The 26,534-nt window shown below is 47.9% G+C and overlaps 9 protein-coding genes across 9 annotated transcripts; 5 read left to right on the top strand and 4 right to left on the bottom strand.

The window, feature by feature from the left end:
• Positions 1 to 3,515: 3,515 nt before the first annotated feature.
• ABOM_009223 (CAAX farnesyltransferase subunit beta RAM1) lies at positions 3,516 to 5,288 on the top strand (the record flags this gene model as incomplete). Its single annotated transcript, XM_022536351.1, has 7 exons — positions 3,516 to 3,853; positions 3,992 to 4,129; positions 4,185 to 4,259; positions 4,317 to 4,444; positions 4,497 to 4,614; positions 4,667 to 4,945; positions 5,009 to 5,288. 7 exons carry the CDS (start codon positions 3,516 to 3,518, stop codon positions 5,286 to 5,288), a joined length of 1,356 nt encoding a protein of 451 aa, XP_022386770.1.
• A 2,946-nt stretch (positions 5,289 to 8,234) lies between these two features.
• On the top strand, positions 8,235 to 8,657 carry ABOM_009222 (uncharacterized protein; the record flags this gene model as incomplete). Its single annotated transcript, XM_022536350.1, has 1 exon — positions 8,235 to 8,657. One exon carries the CDS (start codon positions 8,235 to 8,237, stop codon positions 8,655 to 8,657), a length of 423 nt encoding a protein of 140 aa, XP_022386793.1.
• A 1,622-nt stretch (positions 8,658 to 10,279) lies between these two features.
• Positions 10,280 to 11,816, top strand: ABOM_009221 (uncharacterized protein; the record flags this gene model as incomplete). Its single annotated transcript, XM_022536349.1, has 3 exons — positions 10,280 to 10,625; positions 10,680 to 10,760; positions 10,810 to 11,816. 3 exons carry the CDS (start codon positions 10,280 to 10,282, stop codon positions 11,814 to 11,816), a joined length of 1,434 nt encoding a protein of 477 aa, XP_022386792.1.
• A 50-nt stretch (positions 11,817 to 11,866) lies between these two features.
• Positions 11,867 to 12,501, bottom strand: ABOM_009220 (uncharacterized protein; the record flags this gene model as incomplete). The annotated part of the gene is made up of 3 exons (XM_022536348.1): positions 11,867 to 11,943; positions 11,997 to 12,303; positions 12,400 to 12,501. 3 exons carry the CDS (start codon positions 12,499 to 12,501, stop codon positions 11,867 to 11,869), a joined length of 486 nt encoding a protein of 161 aa, XP_022386791.1.
• A 3,340-nt stretch (positions 12,502 to 15,841) lies between these two features.
• ABOM_009219 (Hpt domain-containing protein) lies at positions 15,842 to 16,461 on the bottom strand (the record flags this gene model as incomplete). Its single annotated transcript, XM_022536347.1, has 3 exons — positions 15,842 to 16,130; positions 16,187 to 16,362; positions 16,420 to 16,461. 3 exons carry the CDS (start codon positions 16,459 to 16,461, stop codon positions 15,842 to 15,844), a joined length of 507 nt encoding a protein of 168 aa, XP_022386780.1.
• A 4,825-nt stretch (positions 16,462 to 21,286) lies between these two features.
• ABOM_009218 (protein tyrosine phosphatase-like domain-containing protein) lies at positions 21,287 to 22,107 on the top strand (the record flags this gene model as incomplete). The annotated part of the gene is made up of 3 exons (XM_022536346.1): positions 21,287 to 21,777; positions 21,847 to 21,986; positions 22,040 to 22,107. 3 exons carry the CDS (start codon positions 21,287 to 21,289, stop codon positions 22,105 to 22,107), a joined length of 699 nt encoding a protein of 232 aa, XP_022386781.1.
• Positions 22,108 to 22,278: 171 nt separating this feature from the next.
• Positions 22,279 to 23,735, bottom strand: ABOM_009217 (adaptin-binding domain-containing protein; the record flags this gene model as incomplete). Its single annotated transcript, XM_022536345.1, has 4 exons — positions 22,279 to 22,358; positions 22,412 to 22,693; positions 22,809 to 23,027; positions 23,081 to 23,735. The coding sequence occupies 4 exons, from the start codon at positions 23,733 to 23,735 to the stop codon at positions 22,279 to 22,281; spliced, it is 1,236 nt and encodes a 411-aa protein (XP_022386786.1).
• Positions 23,736 to 24,339: 604 nt separating this feature from the next.
• On the bottom strand, positions 24,340 to 24,932 carry ABOM_009216 (putative small nuclear ribonucleoprotein SmD3; the record flags this gene model as incomplete). The annotated part of the gene is made up of 4 exons (XM_022536344.1): positions 24,340 to 24,442; positions 24,553 to 24,682; positions 24,733 to 24,793; positions 24,876 to 24,932. The coding sequence occupies 4 exons, from the start codon at positions 24,930 to 24,932 to the stop codon at positions 24,340 to 24,342; spliced, it is 351 nt and encodes a 116-aa protein (XP_022386787.1).
• Positions 24,933 to 25,287: 355 nt separating this feature from the next.
• On the top strand, positions 25,288 to 26,034 carry ABOM_009215 (phosphatidylglycerophosphatase; the record flags this gene model as incomplete). The annotated part of the gene is made up of 1 exon (XM_022536343.1): positions 25,288 to 26,034. The coding sequence occupies one exon, from the start codon at positions 25,288 to 25,290 to the stop codon at positions 26,032 to 26,034; it is 747 nt and encodes a 248-aa protein (XP_022386764.1).
• Between the last annotated feature and the right edge of the window lie 500 nt (positions 26,035 to 26,534).

The following is a 26,534-nucleotide window of genomic DNA, read 5'->3' as shown; positions in this document are numbered from 1 at the left end:
AGGGAGAGGGGAAACAAGAAATAGGAAAGGGAAAAATTCATCAAAAAAATAAAATAAAATAAACGACAGACGGGTGGTACAAAAAACAAATAAGAGGTAGGATTGGAAGTGAAATCGGCAGCAGCGAAGCCTGAGGACAAAGGGCTTCGGGTGAGCAGAAAGCCCAGAATCCGGGGGTACGAAAGAAAAGAAGAGAAGAGGATGATAGGATGAGGCCATGGCGGGCATGAAGCGGTGGGGAGCAAAGCAGCGGTGAGGCGGGAGTTGCGTCGGCCGGAGATACGCTAGGGGATCCTGGGATGGAGTTATCGCTATCGGAGTGGGGAGGTTGGGTCATCCGCCGTCCCGTCATGCCTTCCCACTGGCTTGTCTGGGGGGGGGAAGAAACGGAAATCATGCTACCGTGACCATGATTAAATGCCACGCCGCTCGTAATTTTTCTTCTGTTCCTTTCTCCGCTTTCTCTCTTGTCACTTCTCTCACTCTCTTCTTAGAGGTACTGTACGCCGTACACATTTCTGTTTTCTGTTTCGTCTGGTACCGACCCCGTCAGAGTGGCAACAAACAGTACTCGACCCATTTAACCATAACTTTCACGAGTAGTCAACATCCTTCTAGGGTAATATCTGCATCAAACTAGTCAAGACTTCAGTACTAGAGTATATCCCCACTACTCTGTACAGTAATGGTATGGCTGAGTAAATACACCACCTGGAACCTTCGACACATTCCTCGATTGACGAGTCTCATGATACTTATTCACTTTCCTCTTTCGGATCTCCAATGGTTAGGGTTATGGATACACTAGTGGAAGACACACATGCATCCGATTTCCCTACCGTGCTTAGCGCGGCGCTTCCCAACGGAGGTTTATTCTTTACTGTACGGAGTAAGCAGGTATATTACGTTTCAAAAGTATGTCCATCAGGGAGTACATACCTCCAATGCAGCAGTAGCATGCACTCATTCATCATATGTCTTAGTGAGCAGCCATTGACATTGGTACAGATGTCTGTCATTCACCATTGCATTCGTTTTTGTCTGACCCCTTGTTAACACTTCTCGTGCTGACAACAAAGCGTGATAGGAAATCAAGAGAGGCTGGTCCCGTTTACCCGAGTACCACGGTACAGCCACGGTTTCCTCCGTGAAAGACGCATGGGTGCACATTCGGGAAAGAAGATCAGTGGAAACCATCAAGATCGTTCAATTTCGAAGGATTCTCCCCGCCCATTGGTAGTTGGGGGCTCCGATTCAGTTGGCCGTGGCAATAGTGTTGGGGCTCGGAAAGACCCCGCTGACCATACCCGTACGCACGGTATGGTAATTGAAGACCTCCTGCTCTCTAGTACCTACCTAAGATGGGTTACCTGGTAGCAGAATGTTGCTCTCTGTATGGATGCGTGTCCAGACATTGCAGCCTTTGCTCGGGCGAATCAGTCAATATTGGCTGCCAATTATAGCCTCATCTCCGTCAACGTTCAATCACTGACGCACACATGTTGACAACAGGGCGGCTGACGCCGCAGTAGCTCCAACCCAGTATTACCTGGTTTACCATACAGGGCTGTTCTAGGCGCGGGAAAGAAAATCATTTTGGACTAGCTCTTCACTTGGCACTTCCGCGATGAAGATGAGATAATTGATGCTGATAATGATAAGCTGCCTGCTGACTGGTTGTCTTCGGTTGATTTTTTTGCTCTTCTTGATTGTTTGTCTTGATTTCTTTCTCTTCCTCAATAAGTCCCATCATGGAGAAAGTTCACCTCTTACGCTCTTGGAACAGCTGCCTATATCTCCTCTGGATGCTACGAGGAGCTGTTTCACCTCCGATATTTGAGTTTATGTTTGTTCTCGACCCTCAAGCGGTAGACAATCCGAGGGCCGATCCATGAAAGCATGAGTGCCAACAATGCTGATGGGGTTTGAAGACGAAGATGATAGATCAAAATCGGCGCTCGAGCAAATCCCTGAAGCTGGAAGCGATGACAAAGTCAATCGTGGCCACATCGCCCACCAGACCCAAAAAAGAGACAGAAGTAGACAAAGTTGCTCTTAGCTCTTTTGTCCAGGGTTCTTGCAAGGCAGGCTAGGGCGTAAAAGGAAAACCGTTTTGCATCTGAAATTCAGCTTTCAGAGGCCCGTGGGCTCCACATCCAGGAAGCCCATCAACTAACTTCATTTGCCTACGACTAAAAAATCGTCTCGGCTCGCTTGGGTTCTGACTCGCAGCTTGCCACGCCATCCGCCGCATGCAATAACACATCCAACGCGTAGCTCCATAAATGGCAACTCCAGTTCCAGATGGCGGATATCTCTGTTGACGAGATTGGCGCTTTGAGTGGCTGTGTCTGATGCTGATTGATCAGCGCCATACTTGGTGGGCACGTAGCCGTACGTGGTGGTCTGTGTGCGCGAATCATTCTGGTCTACGGAGTACTTCGTACCAGGAATAGGTAGTATTCGGTAGTGCCGCCCCTTGACTAACCTTGAATCCTGATGAGATATACTGTGTATGCAGACCATGTTCGCCCACGGTTATTAGCTGTCGAGATCGAAGGTTCCCATCGATCAGTCAAGGCAACGTCTCCCTCGTGATATCAGATGGTCTTCCATTCCCTTCGTATGTTGTGCGCTATAACAGTGTCTTGGAAGAGGTGGTAGGACTTCTTAGCCGAAAGCCCCTCATCCGACACCCAAGTGAGTTGATCAACAACTAGTTAGGATTAAGAATTGGACTACCTCTTTTAGTTCAACAAGGGCTTTTCGTAGCGCGAATACCGGATTCGGTATCATCGGGCTAGGTTATGAGATGTTATTGGGTTGAATCCTTCACCCAGTGCCCACCGGCCGATCTATTCCGGGTTTGATTTTGGTGGGAGCCTTAGGAAAAAGGAATGCTCATCACGGGACCACAGGCTCTTTGACAGAACGTGGAGAGTTATGACGGTAAGTACAGTACGGAGTACAGCCGGGCCTGAAAAATATGGATCTTCGGTTTGGGTTTGGCATTCCTGATGCTACTCCCTAAAAATCGTACTTACCACAATAGCTAGAACTATGTAATGGCCAGTTTAGCAGCGTTCTATCATTTGATTTTTCTACAAAGGAGATGAGGGTGGTGAATGAAGAGTATAATAGTAAACTTGCACAGAGGGCAAAAGGTGTCTACCATAGTGAGGGGTGACCCACCGCCCAGTGGGAAAAAAGAACAATGAATGCGCTTTCTCCATTGCCAATAACAGGACAATAGCAGTGAGATCGCTTATGTGATTACGATTGTTATCGACCTTAGCTTCCTTTGTTCGCAAGATTATATACGGATCTAAGCTTCCTCGGAAGATTTCATGCCTGTCACTTCAGCGACAGGAAAGCAGCGTCGAAAAGTTCGTTTCGCTTCGACCAGTCAAATATCGGCGGGAAAGTCAAGCATCAGGCCCAACCAACCGGCAGAAAGCTGTCCGTCATCGACAACTCTTTCACAGGATCATACACTGCCTAAGCAGCAGCGCAGAATGAGTGAAACTCAAGTACATCCTGCGGTCCCAGCACTGTTCAAGGAGCTGCCGAGCATCCAAGACGCTCTCAACACCGAGACAACAAAGCTTCAAGAAGAAACAGTAAACAAATGCTTACCATTCCTGAAAGGTATCCATAGCAGTCAACAGGGACCGTTCAATCAGTTTGGGGTACCGGCACTTAACCGTGATGATCATATTGCCTACCTGTATGACTCTCTAGAGGACTATCCGGGGAGTTTTGTGGCCCTTGATGCCAGTCGTCCCTGGATGGTTTACTGGGCTCTAGCTGGCTTAACTCTACTAGGTGAAGACATCAGTCAGTTCCGTGAACGGTAAGCAAGCGCCTGGCTACCTTGATCTACACTCTTGTAGGATTGTTAGGGAGTGTACTCTGTTTATGTTGGTCGATTGCTGTTTTTGGTAACTCAATGTCTAAATTCATTCCGTTCCAGGGTAATTACGTCGTTTAGACCTATGCAGAATGCCACTGGTGGGTTTGGAGGAGGACATGGCCAACTGTCCCACTGCGCACCCACCTATGCTGCCGTTCTATCGCTCGCCATGATTGGTGGCGAAGAGGCTTTCCAATTGATCGATCGCGAGGCAATGTGAGTTGTATATCTGCCACCTCCGAAGATCTGTGCACCGTTAACCCGGGACTAGGTGGAGATGGCTCGGAAGGCTGAAGCAGCCCGACGGTGGCTTTAGAGTATCCGAGGGTGGGGAAGAAGATGTGAGGTAATGGGCACTCCTATCTATCATTCTACTACTCTATCTGACTGGGCGTCATATCAGAGGCGCTTATTGCGCGATGGTGCTTTTATCGCTCCTTGGCCTGCCACTTACCTTGCCACCTGATGCCGAAGCTCGGAAGCAAGGGTTCGAAACGTTCACCAGTGGCCTGTCAGATTATCTATCAAGATGTACGTGGTATCTAAGTTTGGCCCAATGGACGGGAGTGCTCATAGGCCATAGGCCAGACTTTCGAAGGTGGCATCTCCGGTAATCCCGGGTCGGAGGCGCATGGCGCCTACGCTTTTTGCGCTTTGGCGTGCTTATGCATTCTAGGCAAGCCCGAAGCGACCATTTCCAGGTAAGGAGCTGCATAAGCTTGCTATTCCCCCACTTTTTGCTGAGAATGCTAGATGCGTGGATGTTCCAATGCTCCTATCATGGCTTTCCGCTCGACAGTACGCTCCTGAAGGAGGGTTTGCTGGACGGACCAACAAGTTGGTGGATGGATGTTACAGCTTTTGGGTCGGGGGTTGTTGGCCATTGATTCAATCCGCAATTAACGGCACCCAACCAGCTACAGCTCCTAAGCAGGCCTCAACGGGCAACCTCTATAGCCGCGAAGGCCTGACAAGATACATCCTTGCTTGCTGCCAGGGAAAGCACGGAGGGCTTCGTGACAAGCCCGGGAAGTATGGTCATCCCATATAGATCTCTGTTGCAGCGCAATTTATGGAGCTAACTGTCAAACGTAGACATCCAGATTCGTACCACACATGCTATACTCTCACTGGGTTGAGCACGGCCCAATATCACCACTACCATACCGATGCTAGCGCAAGCTCCAAGGAGGACTTCTCCTCGGCATTTTCCTGGAAATTCCTTCCTGCCACCAGCTCGAACAATGACGGATCAGATTTGAGCGTATTCGATGAGAAGGATCGGCTCACAGCGCTCCACCCTCTCTATGTCATTCCCCATCAGGCTGCCGAGAATATGCGTACATGGTATGAAAATGTACCGCTTGAGGTCTAGTTGATTCTAGGCAAACGAGAAGTGGACAAAACAACGAGCATGGTGTTCACCAAAGATGAGAAATGATCTATAAGGCAGATTGCTATTATTGTACAGTAAAATGCAGGACTATAATTGCTCACAATTCCATGTCAACGCTCACCGGAGAACGCGTCATCCAGTAACCTCGAGGGTTGATGAGCTATGTTTGTAAACGAACAAGACGTAAGGGATGAAATCTATAAGTACCAGGAAGTAGGAAGGAAATCACGGGATGTTGGTGGTACCGGCAGTTGGACACTGCATGAAGTGGAATGATGATTTCCTGCAGAATTAGAATTCCCCGTGTATGACTGAGTCAGCGGTTGCCCTGTAACTAGTTAACTATCGTGATCATTCAGGTGGCGGACTCGATGGTCCGGAAGCATTTGTTGTAAAGAAATTCCCTTTAACTATCTTTTTTCTTTTGTTTGGTATTCCCCTCTTCTCACAGGCTGGTGCAGTCAACCCTGGTGACATTGATCTCCAAAATCCCACTATGTCTTGTATTCCACCTTAACGTTACTTTTAGGGGGGGGGAAAACACCCCACCTGCCAATACAAAAGAGAAAGAGTGAAGGTTAAATTCCAAACTTTGTTCTACCCCCGTTACTTTCTGCGAGGAGAAAAAGAAGGCAGACTCACACAATGCACTGCACAGACTAGAGTCTGTCAGTCGAGGGTAGGGATAGGGATCAACAGTGGTGCAAATGGCAATTGAATTGTGCGGGTCCTCAATTGAAGGATCATTTATTACTTACTTACTTACTACTACTACTACTACTCTGCAGGATGGTGGTTATACTTCTCTCCTCGTCTCGTGTAAAGTGACATGGATTCCCCGCCGCGCCAAACGACCAAACTGCCAACTCATCATTGCGTCCGATGCCTGTCTGCCAACCACGGAATGGCTCGTCCAATGGATATGACCAGAGATCCACCGGCGCAAATCCAGAACCAATTTCGTTTTCCCACACGGCTGATCATCATCCAAACCGGGGATTTTATGACGATGCCCGTCAATTTGTGGGAACCGCCGCTCGCTCTTGATGAAAATAATCGATCTATCTTCATCCTTTCCGTTGCAAAGACCCTCCTGAAGGATCACAGGATAGACGTCGAATATTTCCGAGGAGGCGGTCAATTCACATAGGAGACGTTTTCGGATCACTTACCGAGTCGATGATGATCGTGATCGTCCCTCAGCATTGGGCTGAGCAAAAAGTTGTGGCCGGGTCCATCGTGGCTAATAATATTCTTGACTAAAGTGGCACTCTTTTTTATTTTTTATTTTCTCACTCTCTCCCACGGGCTATGGAGTCGACATTCATTTAATTATTATAATCTTCCATAATCACTGATTATATATATATATATTTTTTTTAAGATTACAACCAGGATTCATCTGCGCGACATGAACCCCTCTCTTGTTGGGATTCATCATTGTATGCATTAGTGGCCTTCCACAACGCCGCCTCTTTTCCAATTAATATATGATTATATCTCATGCTTGCTGATTCTGGAACGACGGGAATCATTTCTAGATTTCGTCTTTCATGCGGGGTTCTAGAAATTCTCAACCGAACTAGTAAAGAGAAGGAGGGAAGGAGGGACACAACAAGAAATGAGAAAAAAGAACTAAAAGATTTACTGGTTATCACCCTTGCCCAGAGCTCCGGCACTCGTTCTGCAGGAAGAATGGTAGACCGAAATGACGATTTGACCGGAATTTCTTATCCTGAGCAACATGTCAATCTTAGCCGCCTGGATCGGCGGCGAATTACACCGTGGCATATGGAGCAAAGTTGTCTTGGGTCTTCTAGTACTGGATCACTGGCCGAAAGCCATGCCAGCACATCAACGTTCCAATCCACGCTTTTCCAGTATTCGATCTCCAGAAAGAAACGACTCGAAATGAACAAAGCTAGGACAATTTAGATCCGCAATGGCTCATGGAATTCACCTGTTACCTGCGCCAGAACTCCAATCTGGTGGAGAATGCCTCAATTGACCCGGTTAGAAGCCCGTTGGCCTTTTTTATTTTTTTTATTTTTTTTAACTTATTATTATTATTATTATTATTATTTTCTTTTCTATTCCTTTCTTAGACCCTTTTTTTTATTTTGCCTCTCTGTTAACCCTAAGTTATGGACTACTGCTTTATGGGCCCCGCCTGTTTATTTGAACTGATTATACCTGGCTAGAATGATAATATTTGCCTGCCTTTCTTTCCCTTCTTTCTTTTTCCCTTCTTGCTTTCTACCATTGCGTGGAATGTTGCTATCTTCCATCATACGTTAGTTCTATTTGTTTGCATTTTGTCGTGCCCTTGTCTAGATTGATCAAATCTATACTAAGCCTCTCCACTGATCCGCTTTTCGTGACAAGATCTTGGCTATTCCGAAACAGCAAATCCCTTGAAGTGTCATATGAGGAACGTGGCCATTGGGCATCAACAAGCGCCGTTTGCATAGGCTTGTTTCCATACTTTGGGTGTGGTTGCCAGGATCTTGTGCAGTGTCAACAGATCCAGGGCAGCAAATACTGATTCGATACGTCTCTGTACCATACGTTCTATTGGACGCCCGCCTGTCTTCACGATGTACTATATTCTATACCTTGCGAGTATGTAGCCTCTCTGTTGCAATGTGCCCAACTCTACGCCATCGATCTCAGACATCTCTTACCCGAATTGGTTTGATCGCGGCAATCGCGGTTTATGAACCTTTCCCCCTAAATCTTTCTTTTTCTTTTCTTTTTTTTTTTTCGTCCCCTTGAGAAATCCTCGGGGGGCAATGACTATCCCATGCATCGATCAGAGATTTACTTGGTTGCACACTACGTGATTTGTTAACACCTCGGCAAATTGCATGGTGGCTTCCGAATGTCGCAGTCCTGACTGAAACTCAAGTTCGAAGTTCAATAACCATGTGTACAGGTCTTTGCCGACGCCGCCGCTGGCCGGAGCCCCAGTTTGAGGTGTATGAAGGCCCTACCGGGTATACCTGCATTGTTCGCGTCAATAATCGGGAATACCAGACGGACACTGTTTGCCAAAACGAAACCCTGGCCCGAGAGAATGCTGCAATGCGAGCGTACCTCATCTGTCGGAATTTCTCCGTCAACGATGGTATGTATCCAGCTGGACATGACCACGGAGGGGTTGTCCAGGGAATGCCTGTGGCGATAGGCACTGGACGGAAGGCCCGCTATGACGATACCGATACCTCGACCAGTGGAGGAAGCAGGAGCGGAGGGAGCAGTCCCGAAAGCTATGAGGGAGGACGATTCGGTCAGGACAGACCCGCCGTGCCATCGCGGGCCCTCGCATTTAGCAGCCGTGGAATGTAGTCGCCCGTGCTGTTTTCACAATGTTGTGGTCAAGCGGAACTCGGCGTACAAAGCCAAAAGAAATTACGTGGAGGACTCTTAACGACTTTATGATTTATGACATGACTTGAATATCCAGATAGATCGAAGTGCTTGTTCTCAATTGAAGCGTGTGTGACCTTAGTCGAAAAATCAGCCCATCGACAGATATACCCTAGTGTGCGCTACCAGGCTTACACAATTCCTGAGTATGGAGATAAGATTGAATGTGCATTACTGCATTGATCTGTCCAGCGTTCTTTGACTTGTGCAAGTGATGGAATAGTCCTTTTCACCAGTTAGTTCTATATGAGAATGAACCCAGTCATCCATCTCCTTTCCCATATGTGTACTACTTGTGCACCCAGTTTCAGGTACAACAACCACAGTGTCTGTACGACAGGGACTGGAATCTAGGCTCCAAGATTTACTCTCCTTTCTCTCAATAACCTACATCATTGTCCGCTTGAAACCATGCTCTACAGCACGCAAAATCAGTAATGCAGAAGCAGAGGTCTATTGTCCTACTGCGTATTCGTTGATTTGCCTTGGTTGTTCTTTAAACGATGTCTCTTTCTAGACCAGGTTTAACACTTGCGACTAACAAGAATAAAAGATAGACATCCTGTTCACTCACTCCCATTGATCATAGTAGGTATGATGTAAGAATATTGAATACTCTCCTAATGTCTAAAAACATTCATGACAGCTCTACCTCACCCACCAAGAGAGACCAAGAATCCGAACTTGACTCAACATCAAACATTTCCTCATCTTATAGCATAGACATATGCTTGGATATACTAGCTTATCCCAGCAGTATAGGACCTTATAGCCATCCAAAAGAATCGCACATCCAACTATAGAACCGATTATGAAAACCAACAACCATTAGAATCCTCACTACAACCACTAACAATAGTAAAAAGCCCCCCCAAACAATTTCTCTAAGAACAGTTACTATCCAGTTGAATCCCCCTAGATGCCCACATCTCACCCATGCAGAAAACAAGTCCCCCCTCACCGCAACCCCAGACACACATACATAAACCCCCTCCCAACAAACGTGGCCTCACCAAACCCCAAGCAAGGCAAACCAAACCCACCATCGTCACCATGCCTACACAGTACCGACCACGCCAATATCCCTGAAATGCATACATCGCATTGCGTCCAAAAAGAGCGGAGTAGAAATCCAAGCTACCTGGGCATAGATCCCACTAGCCCCAAAACGGTCAAGCGCCTCCCCCCCCTGTGATGCTTAATCTGCTGACTCACCATGACGTATACAGTCCCGTTCTCGAAAAGAAGAGCGAAACCCAAACAGGGTCACCTATGATGCCATGATGGCATGGAGCTTTTAAATTAATGGGACATTGTGGGGACACATGAAGGAGGCGGTGCTATGTGATGATATAAACAATCCCTGGTTCTGGGGGCCTTTTTCTCTTATCATTGACATTGCTTTTTGGGTCCGGGTTAGATACTTTACTTATACTATACTACTTTACACTGATTGTTATTGTTTATAAAGTTATTTGTATCTGCATGGTCTTTTTGGGTCTTGATTTTTAGGTTCTTGAGAACACGGCCGTCTGTTGAATATGAGGGCGGCTGTGCGTCGGGTGTCGGCCTTTGGCACGATGGCCAGACGGCCCATTGGCGTGCCAGGGACGAGGTTGTATGCCAATTCGCCGGTGGCGGGTCAGTCGCGCGTTGCTGGTGGTGTTTTGGCTGGGAGACAGGGCCAGGGCGCTTTGATGTGTGGGCTCCCTGTATCTATGCAGGTGCGGCGATTCGCGCATTTTGATGCCATCCAGGAGGACAAACAGGAGACGAGGGACGAGCTGGAGAGGATTGAGATTAGAGAGAAGGACCGGCAACGGAGTACTGAGAGCGGAGATGGGGAGCAGGACTCGCAGTCGAAGCTTGCGAATGCAATGTCGAAGGGTGAATGCGCTTCCTCTATATTCATTTCAGGGCACTGATTAGTCTGGGTTGCAGGGAAATTGTTGACAACGCCGTCGAGACTCTTCAAGGTTCTGATTCCGCTACCTACCGCTAGTCATAATAGTAAACATGATGGTATGTTGTTCTTTTAGGGCTGAGGGAACGGGAAAGTTAACTGTTGAAGACATTGAGCCAATAGCTATCCTGATACATCCCCAGCAGCCATTATCCTACCTCGAACGTCTCATTCAGGATGAGATCCCCCCGATTTCGATCGATGGTGCGAAGCCAAGACCTCCTGCTGTCTCTTTTATTGCACTCCAGATGGACGACAACCCTGTCAAGCCTAAGAAATCGATGTATGAGACGACCGATACTGAAGTACACCGATTGGGGGAAATTGGGGCAGGACATGAAGCTAGGCAACGAAGACGTCGGCCGGACGAGGAGGATGACACATACAGCTATCTTCGACGTGGTGAACCCGGCAAGAGCAACAGGGAGGAACGCTTCGTCCGCTGGTCCCAGTCCACCGAGGTCGGCGACTTTGTCCGCGATGCCTCCCGGGCTCGGGAGTTCATCGTCAGTATCGAGGGGGGTCCGGCGGGTCTGCGCCAGATCCATGTGACTGTCCCTTCGTTCGATGAGCGAACACACTTCCTAAGAATGCGGCTGCGGAGGATCTCCGGCAGGATTCAGAGCATCGCGGAAATCAAGCACGAGTGCGATGCCTTGGCACATCGAGGAGCGCAGCGCGTGGCCGTGGGAGGGTTCGGTATTCTGGCCATGTGGTGGTACCTCGTATACAAACTTACATTCGAGACGGATCTGGGCTGGGATACCATGGAACCGGTCACGTATCTGGCCAGTTTATCAACTCTTATGGGGGGCTACTTATGGTTCCTCTACCATAACCGCGAAATATCCTATAAGTCAGCGCTTGACTTTACGATTAACGCGCGACAGAAGAAGCTGTATGAAAGGAAGGGCGTAGACCTCCATGAGTGGGAGTCACTGATCGATGAAGGGAATTTATTGCGAAAGGAAATCAAAACTATTGCAGCAGAGTACGACGTTGTGTGGGATGAAAAGAAAGACGAGCGAGATGAACGCGTGACGGAAGCTTTGAGAAAGGAGCGAACGCAAAAGAACGGATCGAATCGAACGAAAGAAAGCGAAGACGATGATTAAGGATTGTGTTACGTGCACACCAGGACGGTCATATCCTCCGTACTCCTTGTCTACCCATTTCGCACCGGATCATAGTATTTCTTCGGCGGCGCATCTTCTTCCTGTTTCTTCGTCTTCGAGCCTTGACCTGCCAACCGTTAGCATACCCCAGCACAATATTCAGACACTAATCTCACATACCATGATCGTCCCCCTTTCGCCGATTGCGATTGTTCCGAACATCCCTCGACCGAAACACACTATACAGCAACCACCCAGACACCCAATTCGGACCGTACTCACCGGCCGTGGCGCCGCGAGCGAAGAAAGGACGGGTCAAGGGCCCAGCATTCTGCGCGATCTCAATGATCCCCCACCGTTGGCGCTCGGGACGGATATGATGCCAGAAGAAGGGCGGCCGGGTCGACGGGTCATTCGCTACGCTGTCGAGGAGATGCGAGGTATCTTCGTTGAGGCGATTATAGACGACGATGGCTTCATCCTGTTCCTGTCAATGGACCATTGTACAATACCGCATTCGATAGATGTAGATGTAGATATAAACACAAACATCACCAAACAAGACAAATAGACGAATACATACTCTCATAGCCCTGTAAATCTGCTCATGCTGGGGATCCTGAGAATCCAAGACCAGAGCCTGCATGAACTCCTCCTTCGAGGCACGAGGACCGACAGGCGCCATGGACCATTGACTTTTATCCCAAGCCCAAATCAAATAAAACCCAAACCCCAATCCACAGTTGTAACCAAAACCCAATAACTCAACTCAGTTAAACAAATCAATTGATCAAAATCACAACCCAAAAACCAACGAAGCCAAAAACAAAAGACAAGACAAAGATAGAACCAACATTCACACAAACCACTCCCTCCCTTTTTCAAATCCCAGACCCCACGCCCTTCTTAAACCCTCGGAAGAGCACAAAGTACGTATACGTATGTACCCTCCGTACATACCCTCCCATGCATCCCATACATTTCCACCCTAGTCTGCGACCCTACCTTAGTACCTGCCTACATACATACACTAGCTGAGGTAGGTGCCTTTCCTTTACCCCAAAAAAGCAAAAAAAAAAAGAAAAATCAGCCATGTCGAGATCCTAGTCTGCGTCGCACAACAACCCCTACCCTCGACCTGACTGTCTACATAGCATGCATATGGTATCGTATGGATGTGGTATGATGAGTGTAATTTGTATTTGTATATGTATGTGTGTCTGGTTTGCATCCTGTTACAATTACCCACACTGACTTAGTACTTCAGGGTCGTCGGGACGGATCGGGTGTTGGGACAGGGGTGTTCGGGTGGGTTTGGGTGGATTAGTATGGATGGCCTGTTGGGTGGACTCGATGTAGGGATTTGCGTAAGTTATTTCAAGTGTGGATATTTGTTCTTCTTGTTGTACTTGTTCTGGGGACTGTTGTTGTATATTTGGGAACTTGTATAGGGAATTTGAGAATGATGGATGGTATTGAATTGAATTGAACGTACAGTATATACCCCTGCCAGGCAGGCTAGACTACTTAGATTACGCATGTACGTACCCGGTGATTCTGTACATACATAACCTACCATGCACGAAACGAGTGCAACTCGCTGTTATAGAAGATAGTGGACAGTAAGTAAGTACATCTCATGGCCTGATATGACATGCATGGGGGGAACTGGAGTGGTTAACTACACACATCAGTAACCTCAGGTTGTGTCATGTATATATCAGTCTAGTCAAGTCTAGTCTGGCCCAGTCTAGTATAAAGCCGAATGAAATCGTTCTAGTATAGGATAGTACAAGCAGTAACCGAGCTCGAACAAGTATGTACAAGCCTCGACCTCGAGCGAGGTTCACATGGAGTATACTGACCGGATCAGCAGAGGCTAGGTTGGGTTAGGGTAGGGTAGTGATTGAATTACCCCTGGTGGTGGAAGATCCTTGTCTGTCTGGGGTGAAACGCAAATGACATCAAACAGGGCGTACTTGGCCTCGTCTACGACGTTTGGGGTCAGAGGGGGTAGTGTCAAACGGGGCTGTTTGATGGGATGTAGTGCATATGTATGTGGGGGGATTGAGGTTTGCTTTTTTTTTCTTTTTCATTCCTTGACATGAAGTTGTATGTATATATGTATATATATATGTATATATATATGTATATCTATGTCTCTATCCGATGGATACATGTATATAAATCCCACCACTATATCCACGCCAACACCCCGAAATCAGCAAAAGAAAGAGAATAAGAAACCCAATAACCTCCCGCAGCCGTGTAACCAGCCCAATAAATTGATCCCGCACAGACAACACTCACACCCATGAGACAAATGAGGTACAAAAAGTTACCTTTGTATACCCACCCACCCCAAGACCAAAAAATCCATACCTACCATCCAAGTCACACAGGCAAACAAACAAGACAGCATGAGTCGACACTGTCCTCGTCCGGAGTCTCGGTGTTCCCATCGGAGACCTGGAGTCAAGTTCTTGAAGGCCTTCGCCGTGTTTGATGTGACATTCCGGGGTTCTGTTTATACAAGATATTTGGAATATGGGAGTGTGATACGGTGCTTGGATCATGGGGGTGTTACACTGGTTTGGAGGTACTCGAAGGTGGATTGGTGTAGGGGAAAAGGTACGGGTAATGGACCGGATTGCTGGTTTGGTCTTAGTGTTCGGATTGCTGGAAATAATTAGGTCTTTTTGAGAGGCTGTGGAGGGGTCTCGAAGGTGAATGTCTCGGGTTACAAACAGAATGACATAAAAAGAGAAAGGAAGAAAAAATGAGTCATCCAATTCACTCATAATGTGTCCGGCGTGAACCTCGGTCCCGCGAGACAGTTACTTCGCAGCTCTGTGTTGACTATCATTCTTCGCTTCCCATGTTGCACATATCGTGTGGTGGCTATAATGGGGTAGACAGGCTGTGTGATCTTACGCGATTCTATAAGTATGGAGAAAGAAGACAGCTGGGGTTGGAGGATGAATCCGACACCTTATATAGAATACATTCAGTCCACGACGATTACTTCAGAAACTGTATGCGACTACAGGAAGACACTCCGCGATAGTTTCCCCGGATATTGCAACGGACCGAAATGTCTCGCAGGACATTAATACCTGTTTTGTCGATGGAAGTACAAGACAAACGGAGTAGATTAAGACACGAAAATCTATCGACTCCTGCTCATTAGGGTAAATGCGTTGTCCTGGCTAGACAATTGCGTTTGCGCGGCTGATTCGATGGCACCCGACATGGGTTAGATGATGCTGCCAGAGGAGTTAGACTTCATTCAGGATGGAAAGACTGTCGGATCATAAATCACAGGGAGGTATGGTATCACTGGTGATGGCCTTCAAAAAGACAAAAATTTGCCGACTCATCGTACCTCTTCCCATCCAAGGGGGATGGATGTCTAAACCCGCCATAAGCATGTCGGGCATGACATCTGCAGCCGGCCTTGTCCTGGGTATCGGTCACACACCTGATACATGCCCTCTTACACAGAAGAAAGGAAAAAAAAAAGGGAATCTACCATCCACATGCGGTGTCGGGAGGTTGTCTCCGTGGGACTCGAAGCTCTGGCCCTGTCCCTGTGTGCTCGATAAAAAATGACTGGACAAAAGGGCAACAGAAATCTCGCCTATTTTATGAACAAACCTCTAGCCTAGATAGAGCTGGAAAAAAAAAAGAGAAAAAAGAGAAAAAAGAAAGAAAGAAAGAAAAGAAAAAGATGTAACAGAAACTCGAAGGCCGGGCAAAGAAAATAAGAAAACATGTCATCTACCTCATGTATCGTCATAGTATCCTTGGTTCATACGGGATTAAGGAGAGCAAGCATTGGACGAAAACAACCCGAGGGTATTATCAGACGCGCTTCTGGAAATTAAAAAAATTGCGTTGTTTTCTCTTTCGGTTATGGTGTCGAATGCAGTTTTGATGTGAAAAGGTGTGTCACCTCACGTGGTATATTCCAGTCAACCATCATCCTCACGCTTTCAACTTCTTTCCACCTTTGCTTTGGAGGACTACTTGTCGTCATTCTTGTTGTCGCTGTTGATGTGGCTGGTGTCGCCGTAAAATCTGCGAAGGAAGCTCTCTACTTCTTTGTAGTCCACCTTGCAGTCCGACAGGGTCTTCTTAATCTTCTCCAGACACTCCTTTTCCGATTCGTTGTTGGTACCCGTCTCATCCTTCCCGGCACCGTAGTTCTGAATCTTCTCACATGCATCCTTAACCTTAGTCAATCCCAGAGTAGCTGACGAGCCTTTCAAGAAATGTCCCAATGAAGATAGCTCGCTGAGTTGACGCTCCTCTCTGCAAGTGCAGGCTGAGTCAGTCCTGGAGTCACTCTGCTATTTCGGGATACTTACAGAGCCTTTTCCATCTTTTTAAAGGTAGTTTCAGCTTGGTCAAAGAAGCCGAAAACAATTCCCTTGCTGAAGTCCATATCGTCATCTTCATCGTCCATCTCCAGGATCTGTTCAAATGTGGTCTGATCGATGCTGTCTTTCATGTCGGAAAGCTTAGGCGGACCCTCAGTCTTGGGCTACTCGAGGTCAGCACTATGATCCAACAGTCCCAAAACGGATGGTACGGCACGTACAGGTGTCTGCACAGTAGTCTTGGTGGTGGTGGTGGGCGCCATGTTGAATATAATAAGGTTAAGTTCTGTTGTTCCACACGCTTCGTCTGATCTTGCAACCCGAACAGCTAGTTTCTGGCGGATCTGTCTAACGCCGGCGCTGATGGCGTTCAAGTTACCCGGTTAATAAGTCCGGATCCAGAATTTAACAAGCACACGAGTACTGAAATTACACAGAGCAATCTGTTTGTCCAAGTCGGTGTCAGTTGACAGTCCACGAAACCAATGGTAGTGTTATGGCAACTGGACTCCATGACTGATAGTGCCCTACGCAATAGGGACATTACGTGGGAGGGAAGCAAAGGGGGCAGGAACGTCACAGGGACACTGGTTTACAGAGGCAACAGGGGAGATGAGGGGTTGAACAACACTTGAGATGATTCACCTCTGGGTAGGAACTGGCTGCGTGATTCAGAAAAGGGAGGATCTCCAGAGGGCGGGGGAGGATAGGGGAGTTGATTGGGAGGGAGGTGGGATGGAAGTACTAAGACGAAAAGGATAGACTGAAGGTTCTAGGTCTGTGCCAACGTACTTTGGAAGTCAGGGAAAGCAGGTTGGGGGTCAGACAAAAGGGGATAGAGAGAGATTCAAAGGAAGGGAAAAGAGAACAACAATGTGGGAGAAAGCCGAGTCAATATCAATCAGCCACAACGCGGAAGTGGATGAAGGAAGGGTCCACATGGAACATGTGTAGAGGAACAGTTGTCTGGATCAGGAGGGACAAGGAGGGGTAGTCATCAGCAGAACTAAAAAAAAAAAAGAAAAGGGATCTTCCTACCTGGAACACTGTAATAGAATTGGCGTTGGGTATAATGCAAGTAAGAATGAATTAGAGAAAATCAAGAAAATCAGAGGAATCCAGGCTGACGCCGAAAAAAATATACGGGTATTAATTATCAAACTGTGTTGCGAAACGTTGTGGCTGAAATTAGCCCAGCAGCAATATGGTCGACAAGAACGATGGTAGATGAGTGGAAGAAAGAAGAGGGTTGAAAAATTATAACAAAGACGACGATGAGAATATGACGGAAGCTGTGTGTGTGTGTTTGTGTGAAGGAGCCTCCCTGCTGTTCCTCCTAAGGAATTTTATTAATTTTAATTTTTTTTTTCCCTCTTTTCCTTTTTCTCGTTTTGGTTGCGTTGTTGGTAAAATGAAAAAAAAAAAAATAAAACTAAAAAAAGGAACCAAGAAAAAAAAAAGTGGAGGGGAAGAAAAAGGTAAGGAGGGGAACCAAAAGTGGGTGTGGGTTTGAAAGAGGTCACGGTTCGTAAGACCGATAGAGATCAATAATTGACCTCTGTCATTGAAAAAGAAACCAGAAAGAAGTGGTTCCCTCCAATGGCGACACTTTCAAGGTGGATTGGGAAGAAAATATTTAGGAAATTACCCGACAAAGCAAAGCAACACCTCAAGGTTCAGGATTAGACAGACGTAGGGAATCAATAGATCGGCTAACCTTATGGGACGAACCGAGAGGGTGAGGGGTGAAGGAAAAGGATTCATAGAAACCCTCAAAATGATATGATCACAATGACAGATACCAGTCTGAACAAGAGGCGGTCAACTTCATTGGACACCAGTCAAGTGGATTGCAGTAGTCGGGATGTCGAGCAATTATAGCAGCGACGGGGGGCCTGTTGGATTGGGAAGCGCGCAGAGCGGCGGTTGGTGGGGAAAGGGCATCGATAGAAATTAATGGTGATCAATCACAGAGGGGGGAATGAAGTGCGGGACTCCAGAACGAGAAATGAGAGAGAGAGAGAGAGAGAGAGAGCATGAGAATGAGAATGAGAGTGAAGGGTGAAAATCATCTTCCCCGATGGTTTAACTATTAGTTAAACTGGCTGGCACTGACTAAACGGCAGATTTGATGGTGGGATATAAATTCGTTTGGCACTGGCGTCATTCTTTCTTTTTTGGTCGACTTTAGTATTTGGGAATTCGCCATCACTGCCATTCTTCTACAGCCCCAAAGAAATGAGGAATGTTCGTCGGTGGCAGACGTTATCTATTCACCAGTCCCATTTTCTTCTCCCTCCTTCCCTGTCTTTTTCTCTTCTACTAAATTAATATCAGGTCAAACATCCCACTCGGTCCAAATGGACTGATTGGTTTTAGTGTGTGGGGAATCTCAGAAAAGTCAGACAGGCAAGTTCACCTTTTGTTCCAGCCTCAATTTACCCAATCTTTTTTCCCCTCGGCAATGTTTGTGATCTGTATAACCCTATCAGACAGATCACGGTCATGCCCAATTCCACATGAGTGATCAGATCACCGAGTTGTGGGAGGAGGTTATTTGGGCGCGAGAGAGAGAGTCTTCGGGGAATGCGGTTGAATCTATGGTCCCTATTGGGAAGGACACCAGCATCTCCACTCTTTCACTCAATGCACGCTGAAATCATAGGACCACAACTGACGTAGTGGTGGGCAATCCCATCAACTAAGCGTAACGTGTCGATCCCATGGTCAACTCCTCCCCGTCTGACTAATAAACCCCTTTTACATCATTTCCAACCCCGAGGAACCAAAGATGCTACAAGATTGGCGGTGCACGTGGGAAGTTACTTCTTTCTGGATGATGTCTATCGTTGGGCTCCCTCTCCGAATGAGCGTGACGGAAGCGTGTATGCAGACGGCGAAGGAATAAAGGAAAGGGGAAAAAAAAAGAGAGACATATGTCATTCCGTCATCGCACAATACTGCCAATTCTCGGAATCTTATTCAGATCACGATCATCACTTAAACAAAATAGCGCAGACCAGCCACCAGGAAAGTCGCGTCAACTCCTTCTGCATGAGAAGTTCTGGGCCCTCAGGGACCATCCAAAATTAGATTGGACAGGAAGGAATGTACCGTGCTCCTGGTAGGCTTGATTCGGGGAGGTAAAAAAAAAGGATGAGGTAACCCTTCAGTCGCAATGTGTCATACTGCGGGGTGTCATGAGCTAAGACGATAAAGGAGAATCCGATAAGAATCATTGGATTATGACATGATGCAGAAGGGTGATGATCCTGTCGTTGTGACCAGAATATCAGTCACAACCCCCAGCCTCTTCGCTCCGTGAATTCTGGTTTGGTGGAAGGAATATTGTTTTTAACCACTTGGGTTTCCGCTCGAGCCTTTATACAAAATCCCAAGTCCGTGGGGACGATGAACGCATATCCATGAACCCGAGGAGGTCTATTGGGTCTAGTTCCCCAGCCTGCCTATCAGAGAAATGCACTTGAAAAATGACATCAGTGTGGGGCCACAATACCGCCAATCCGTGACCACCGCTGACGTTGGCGGGGCTCTGCCAAGATGTCTAAAGCTTGGGCCGCCTTCCAGACACTTCGGTGCCGTACAGGGGGTTACCGAGTCCTGTATCCTTTTTATTGTCTACTAAGTCATCCTCTACCTAACGCAAATACAGGCTGGTTGTTTGTCAATCGCCGGAGCTTTTCGGCCTCCTACTCCCCTCTCATAGGTGAAGATATGAAGAAGTGCAGCAGTTTTGGACACAAAGGAAAAGACGACGAGGACGGAACAATCCGATGGTTTTTTCGCTCGGCCGATTCTCGCTGAACGTTCCCGACAATCCCCACCCGATCAGGAAATCTGTCTGGTCCTGGTAGGCTGGTAACAGTACACTTCTCGAACGAAAGGGTGGGTCATCAATGGCCAGGGGTAAAGGCATTCAACCGTATGTATCGCTGGCCTGAAATTTAGGCCTTCACGAGTTCCCAAGGGTTGAAACGGGACTAATCGTACCTACAATGACATTTCCGCTGGTATCGGATAGGCTTGTTTTCTGTTCCACTCACGGTACCAGCGCCAGTGCACCGTCTTGCGTGTGATCAATATGCAGCAGCACATCCTATGACATCAGCTTGCATGCTTCTCACCCTTTGAAATGATACCCACACCTCTTCGCAGTGAACATCGCCAAGTCCGATGCTTCGGTGCCGCGTTGTACTGTATTCTCGACGCAAAATCTTGGAGACAGGGCCGTCATGTGTTCTGAATAGTAGTGCTTCATACATTGTTATTGTTCCTCCTTTTCTCCCCCTTGTCCTCTTCCTTGCACTTCGTTGTTTCTTCTCGAACAGCAGAGATATGGGAGTAAGTTGATTTCAGCGAACGTGATCAACGCACGTGACGCGAGAGCATCTGATTTGGCAGCCTTACCAGATAAGAGATACGATACCCACTACTGTACAGAACTGTTTCCCTCTCACTATCCTGCTATTAGTCCAGTGTCAAGGGGAGATAAACATCCGCCATCCGCAAGCTTAGACGGCTAAGCAGCCACATGCGCTATCGGATACGGAGAGGAAACTTCTAGGTTTCTCGATAAGATAAGTGATGCATATGTTGCTATGGATGGCTTGACACCCGAAATGTACACTATCTTGAGAACATGCGACATAATTATACACCAATTTTGGGATACCTCTCCAACCCTTGCTGATTCACCGGAATTGAATTCCAGCTATTGTCATTCCATCTAAGCATTGACCTGAGCAAAATCCCAACAGATCTCAATATGTTGATAACTGTTTGGAGCCTCGGCATCTCAACGTGTATTACATAAGCCATATCCCCATCTCATTTTCTTCCTTCTCCAGCTGTCGACTAGTTCGGTATCAATTACTTCACCGTATCGCTTTGGGGCAATTCAGCTGTTACTGCTGCTAACTCAACCCCTATAATTCGATCGTGTCATATAGTACGCGGGACAATCGACCGTCAACAGCAGCAGCAGCAAATCCAGACCAAGCACTCAACAGCTTCCATCCAAACACAACTCGAAAAACAACAGCAATAGCAGCACAACAAAGACCCAAAATGTCTTCCAAATCCGCTGCCCCCCGGGGCCCCAAGGGCCTCACAAAATTGTACCTCCTAGGCTACAACGCTGCCAGCTTAACCCTCTGGGCAACCTGCACCCTCCGCGGCTTCTACCTCCTCGCAACCAACTCCCCAGAGGACATTCCCGCCATCTTCAACGACATCTTCTGGCCTCTCCTGACAACGACCCAAACTCTGGCCGTCCTGGAGATCTTCCATAGCTTGCTCGGCATCGTGCGCGCCCCGGTCGTCACCACCGTGATGCAGGTCGCGAGCCGACTGCTTCTCATCTGGGGTGTGATGTTCCTGTTCCACGAAAAAGGTGACGGCGCAGGCATCGTGGGAGCTCCCACGGAGGCGGTTAAGGTGGGTGACTATGCCTTCCTGGGCTGTTTGAGCGCCTGGGGCGTGACCGAGTGTATTCGGTATGGGTTCTTTGCCTTGCAGGTTTTGGGCGCAGGTGTGCCCGGGTGGTTGACTTGGCTGAGGTATGTATTGCCCTTTACACTTTTATGTGTCTCTTTTTGGGGGAATCTTTGCTGACGCGTGGAATTTAGATACAACACCTTCTATGTGCTCTATCCTCTTGGCATCACCAGTGAGTGCGTCATGGTTGTTAAGGCGCTGGAGCCGGCGGCCGAATTTAACCCCCTGTACCGGTGGTTCTTGATTGTCGTTCTTGGTATCTATGTTCCCGGTAGGTTTATGCTTTGCGTCCCAGATATGTGTACTGTGCTGATTACCCGTTAGGTTCTTACATCTTGTACACGCATATGATTTCCCAGAGAAAGAAGGTGCTTAAGAAGAGGGCGGAGTAGAGCCATCCATGGATGACTGCAGCTGTGAGATGTCGGGTTGATATGGTGAAAGGGATGGGTTGGTTTAGATAAGCCTAATTCTGCTACAAGAGACGCATTGGTAATGATATACTGCTGGCTACATACTCGTCATTTCATCATGCGTAAAAAGTAGGGCCTGAAGTAGGTGCATTACAACTCCTTCATGATATCTCGCACAGCTTTCGCCGCAAATCGTTTCCGTTCGCTCTCCGGTAACTCATCACTCATGTCTATACGACCTGCATAAGTACCCAGCAGAACTAGGGAGAAAGAGGGGACATACCTTTAATAGCTTTCATCCGCAACATCAACGCCTCCATCGACTCAACCTTCATCTCATCGTCTCCATCAATCCCGCCTAAATCGTCATCTCCATTCTCCATCGCAAACCGCAGCCCAACCATCTCCCGCTCCAGCTCATTCACCTCCAAATCGAACCCATCCTCAAGCAAATGCCTCTCAAGCTCATCCTCAACATCGCCCACACCATCGGACTCCCCAGCAGGCGTCGAAGCCCAATCATGCGTCTCTAGAATCTCCCTCACCCTTCGCATACCCTGATACTCTGTTCCACGTCAGCATACATCCATATACACCTGATCAGCCAACCCCAACCCCAAACCATTCAAACAACCAGCCATCCATCCAAACAAAGAGAAGAAAAAGGAAAATAAACATACCCCCAAACCGATCCCTCTCCTCCACACCCCCAGCAACCTCCCTAGGATCCCAATTAACAACCTCAAAGCCCACCAACCCAAGATCAAACAATTTATCCTCCCACCAGGGAACCGAAAACACCTCTTCCTCCGCCAAGCCATCGACCTCATCCGCGTCCCCAGCAGCAGCACCAGCAGCAGCACCGGACTCCCTCCCCCTACCAACCAAAACAACCAACCCTAGAACATCACCCAGCCCCCCCTCTCCTCATCCATCACGCCCTTGACGGAACCAATGGCTTCCAGGAACGTCTGCAGACCCTTCCACTCCGGTCCTTCTTCCACATCTGCTTCTGTAGGAGTAGACGGAGATACGAGATCCAAATTACGCAAGCAGATAACCACGCCCCCGATAGCATCCCTCACGACCTTCGCTTCTGGGCCGGAGAATTCCTTCCGCCATGTCCTTGGTGTGAGGGGTTCTTGTTCTTGTTCTTGGTCTTGGTCTTGGTCTTGGGTTTGTCCTTGGGGGTTTATTAGCTCCGGTTGGTCATTTTGTGTATCTGTAGTTGTATCTGTATTCGCATTCGCATTCACATTCTCAGAAGAAGAAAGTGGGATCTCATCAACCCAAATCGGCACCTCGGCTTTATAATACCTATTCTCGAGTCGGAGTGGGGGGTGCGTTGTGTAGCCTGCGAATGTAGTCGTCGTCGGCGGCGGCGGCGGCGGCGGCGTATTGGGGTCAGTGTCTGGGTGGTTTTGGTCGAGGGTCGAGGTCGAGGTCGAGGTCGGGGGATCGATAACGGGGGACCCGGTTAGGGAGTGCAGGAATGGGGGGATTGTGGTGTGGGAGTGTTGCGAGGGGGCGAGGATGAGGAGGCGGCGGGGGTTGGCGATGACGGTTGCTGGGTTTTGGTCTTGTTTTGGTGGGTTTGGTTGGGGCATTGTTGTTCTTTCTTTGGGGGGGTTGCTTTGGGTTGGTGTGTATGTGTGAGTGTGGGCGTGATTGGTAAAGTAGTGAGGAGGAGGAGGAGGTGTTGGTGGTGGTGGTTGAGTTGGAGATGAGCGGGGGGGGATTTTGCGGTGCTTGAAGTTTGGTTTGGGTTCGATTTGGAGAGGAATGGGGGGTGCATATTTCTTTCTTCATTCCTCTTGGATTTTGCTTATGGGGCTTACTGGGCAGATACTGGTCAATTGATTACTCTATGTCTTTTTTTTTTTTTACCAGGCATCGATTTTAGATCAGCTCGATATCAAGCTCGAGAGTCTGTGATCCACTGCAACTCGCATCCCATATCGATAAATTTATCTTATCACACTTCCTCAAATCTACAAAACCCACCAGCAGCAACCCACGGAAAAGCAGCGTCAAAAAACGAGAAATGTCCCACAACACGCGCGGGTATAAGAATCCCATGTAGAACCAGGAATCGATTTTTCAGGAACGGCCCAATGTAAAAGGTTAGAACGGCAACAGGACAAAAAAAAGGAGCAAAAATCAAACGCCATTAATATGAGATATGAAGATTTCCCGTTTTTTTTTTTTTACTTAACCCCTCCGTTGGCCCCGGGCACGCTGCACGGTGGCCTTACCACGAGCAAGACCGACACCGCGGCCGCGCTGGCCTCTTGAGCGGAACATGGGGGCGTTCCTGTTTGATGAGTTGTTAGAATTTGTATTTTGCAGGAGGGAAATGAACGGTAGATAAAAGAAAAAGAGTAAAAACATGGAACAGCGAGAAATGGGTGTAGGAGAGCTTACCGCAACATATCCGGAACAATGAAGAACCTCACGTGGCTTCCGCGAATATAAACCTGATCCAAATGCGACACGCGACCATCCCGAGCAGTGACCGTGATATCCTTCAGCTGAACGTTCATGTTATCCTCGGCTATTCCTAGTCAGTCTATCATTCCCTGGTACGATAGTTGAGCGACGAACCCTCGAGAAGTTTTCCTCGATACACGACTCCGGAGGTGATTTCCAGGGTGACGACGTGGCCCTGTACCCAGCGCGTTAGCTCCAGTTTCCAAGACGAGATGCAAGCAAGATGATGGTGCGTAGATGAAGCTCAGAAGACATACCTGGGCTTCGTTAAGAAGCTTGATCGGGATACCGATCGTGGAGGTCAATTTGCCCATTGTGAGTAGGAACGGAGGGGTTGTCGCAAGAGAGACGATAAAAAGAGGTGCAGAGAAGTTCGAATGCTTCAATCTTGGACAGAAATCCCGTGAGATCAATAATCCTCCGTCTGGCGCACAGGGTGAAAGAAACAGAGTCGGTAGGATAGAATTGGACGTTCCGTCGGCGGAGAGTTTTGCGGCTCTGCTCCGCCCAGCCAATAAATAAGCTACGGAGCTTTGCTTTTAGTTCTTCCTATATTTAATTTGATACCACCAATTACTCCCATTTAACAAAAACAAGAAAAAGAAAGAAGAAAAAAAAAGAGACAATCCCAAGTAAATAAAGAAGAAAAGAAAAGAAAATTAAACAAAAATGCCAAACCCACCAAACACCAATCTCCGCGCTTTCAATCTAGCCGTACAAACGCTCCTCAAAAACCCCTCTCAGTTCCTCCCCCATCTCACAATCCCAACGATAACGCATCTCCCCGAACAAGTCGGTCCCTCGATCGCTGCCAACCTCAAACTCCAACCGACAGAGGTATCCAAAACCAAGGTACCCACTATCCGTGCCCTCGTCCTCGACAAAGACAACACCCTCTGCCACCCCAAAACCACGACATTCCCTCCGCAGATCCTCGACAAGCTGCATGCCCTGCGCACGTCACACACCTCCCCCTTCAACCGCGAGCAACATCCGGACTCGATCCTGATCGTGTCTAATCGTGCGGGTTCGCATCCGCGCTATGATGCGGAGGTGCGGGAGCTGGAAGAGCGCCTGTCGGGACTACGGATTCCTGTGTTTCGGTTGCCGGAGGGCAGTGAAAAGAAGCCGTTTTGTGGAGACGAGGTGCTGGAGTGGTTTCGGGAGAGGGGGGTGGTGAAGGGCGCGGATGAGATTGCCGTCGTAGGGGACCGGCTGGGCACGGATGTCTTGATGGCGGCGCGCATGGGGTCGTGGAGTGTTTGGTGTCGCGATGGCGTTACCGAGGGCGTCGATCCAAAGGACGTCAGGCCTGGGATGAACCTTCTGGAGAAAATGGAGGTTTGGGTGGAGAGGTATTTGAGGGAGTCGAAAGGATTGAAGGCTCCTCCACCGAGTGGTTGGGACCGTCAATAGCTTTTCTGCGCATTCGTTCGCCTTGTTTTGTGACACTTGTAAATACCCATGTATGATAGATAGAGGTTGTCTTCTACGCCAATGACTACGACCGATAGCAAAAAGCCTGTCTTAAGATGTTGGTTCACATTGGTAGAGATCTCGAAAGTATGCATGCGAAGAATTTCACAGCTTCGCAGAAACAGAATACCACTTAGACAACCCACATGGCTGTCGGTAGATGTCAACAGCCTGACAAGACCGAACCAAAGACGCAAGCATGCGACAGGCAAATGACCATAACAAAGGGAATATGCAAACAACCCTAATCCCACCAACCCAAAAGCACCAATCAAATGAGAATTCAAACAATCTCGCCAATTGTGCGACTTTCTGGCATAACCACGTTAAAAGGCCCCGACCAGGTATATAAAGTCAAAAGGAAAAAAAAAGGTCCAGGGTAAATTGAAGAAGTCCAAAAAGAAGTTGCAAGAAAAAAATTTTTGCCCAGTATTCGCTGC

This window comes from Aspergillus bombycis (genome assembly GCF_001792695.1).
Source record: "Aspergillus bombycis strain NRRL26010 chromosome Unknown contig00077, whole genome shotgun sequence".
Classification (NCBI taxonomy): domain Eukaryota; kingdom Fungi; phylum Ascomycota; class Eurotiomycetes; order Eurotiales; family Aspergillaceae; genus Aspergillus; species Aspergillus bombycis.
Note: the sequence above shows the minus strand (reverse complement) of the source record. Positions and strands in the feature narration are given on the sequence as shown.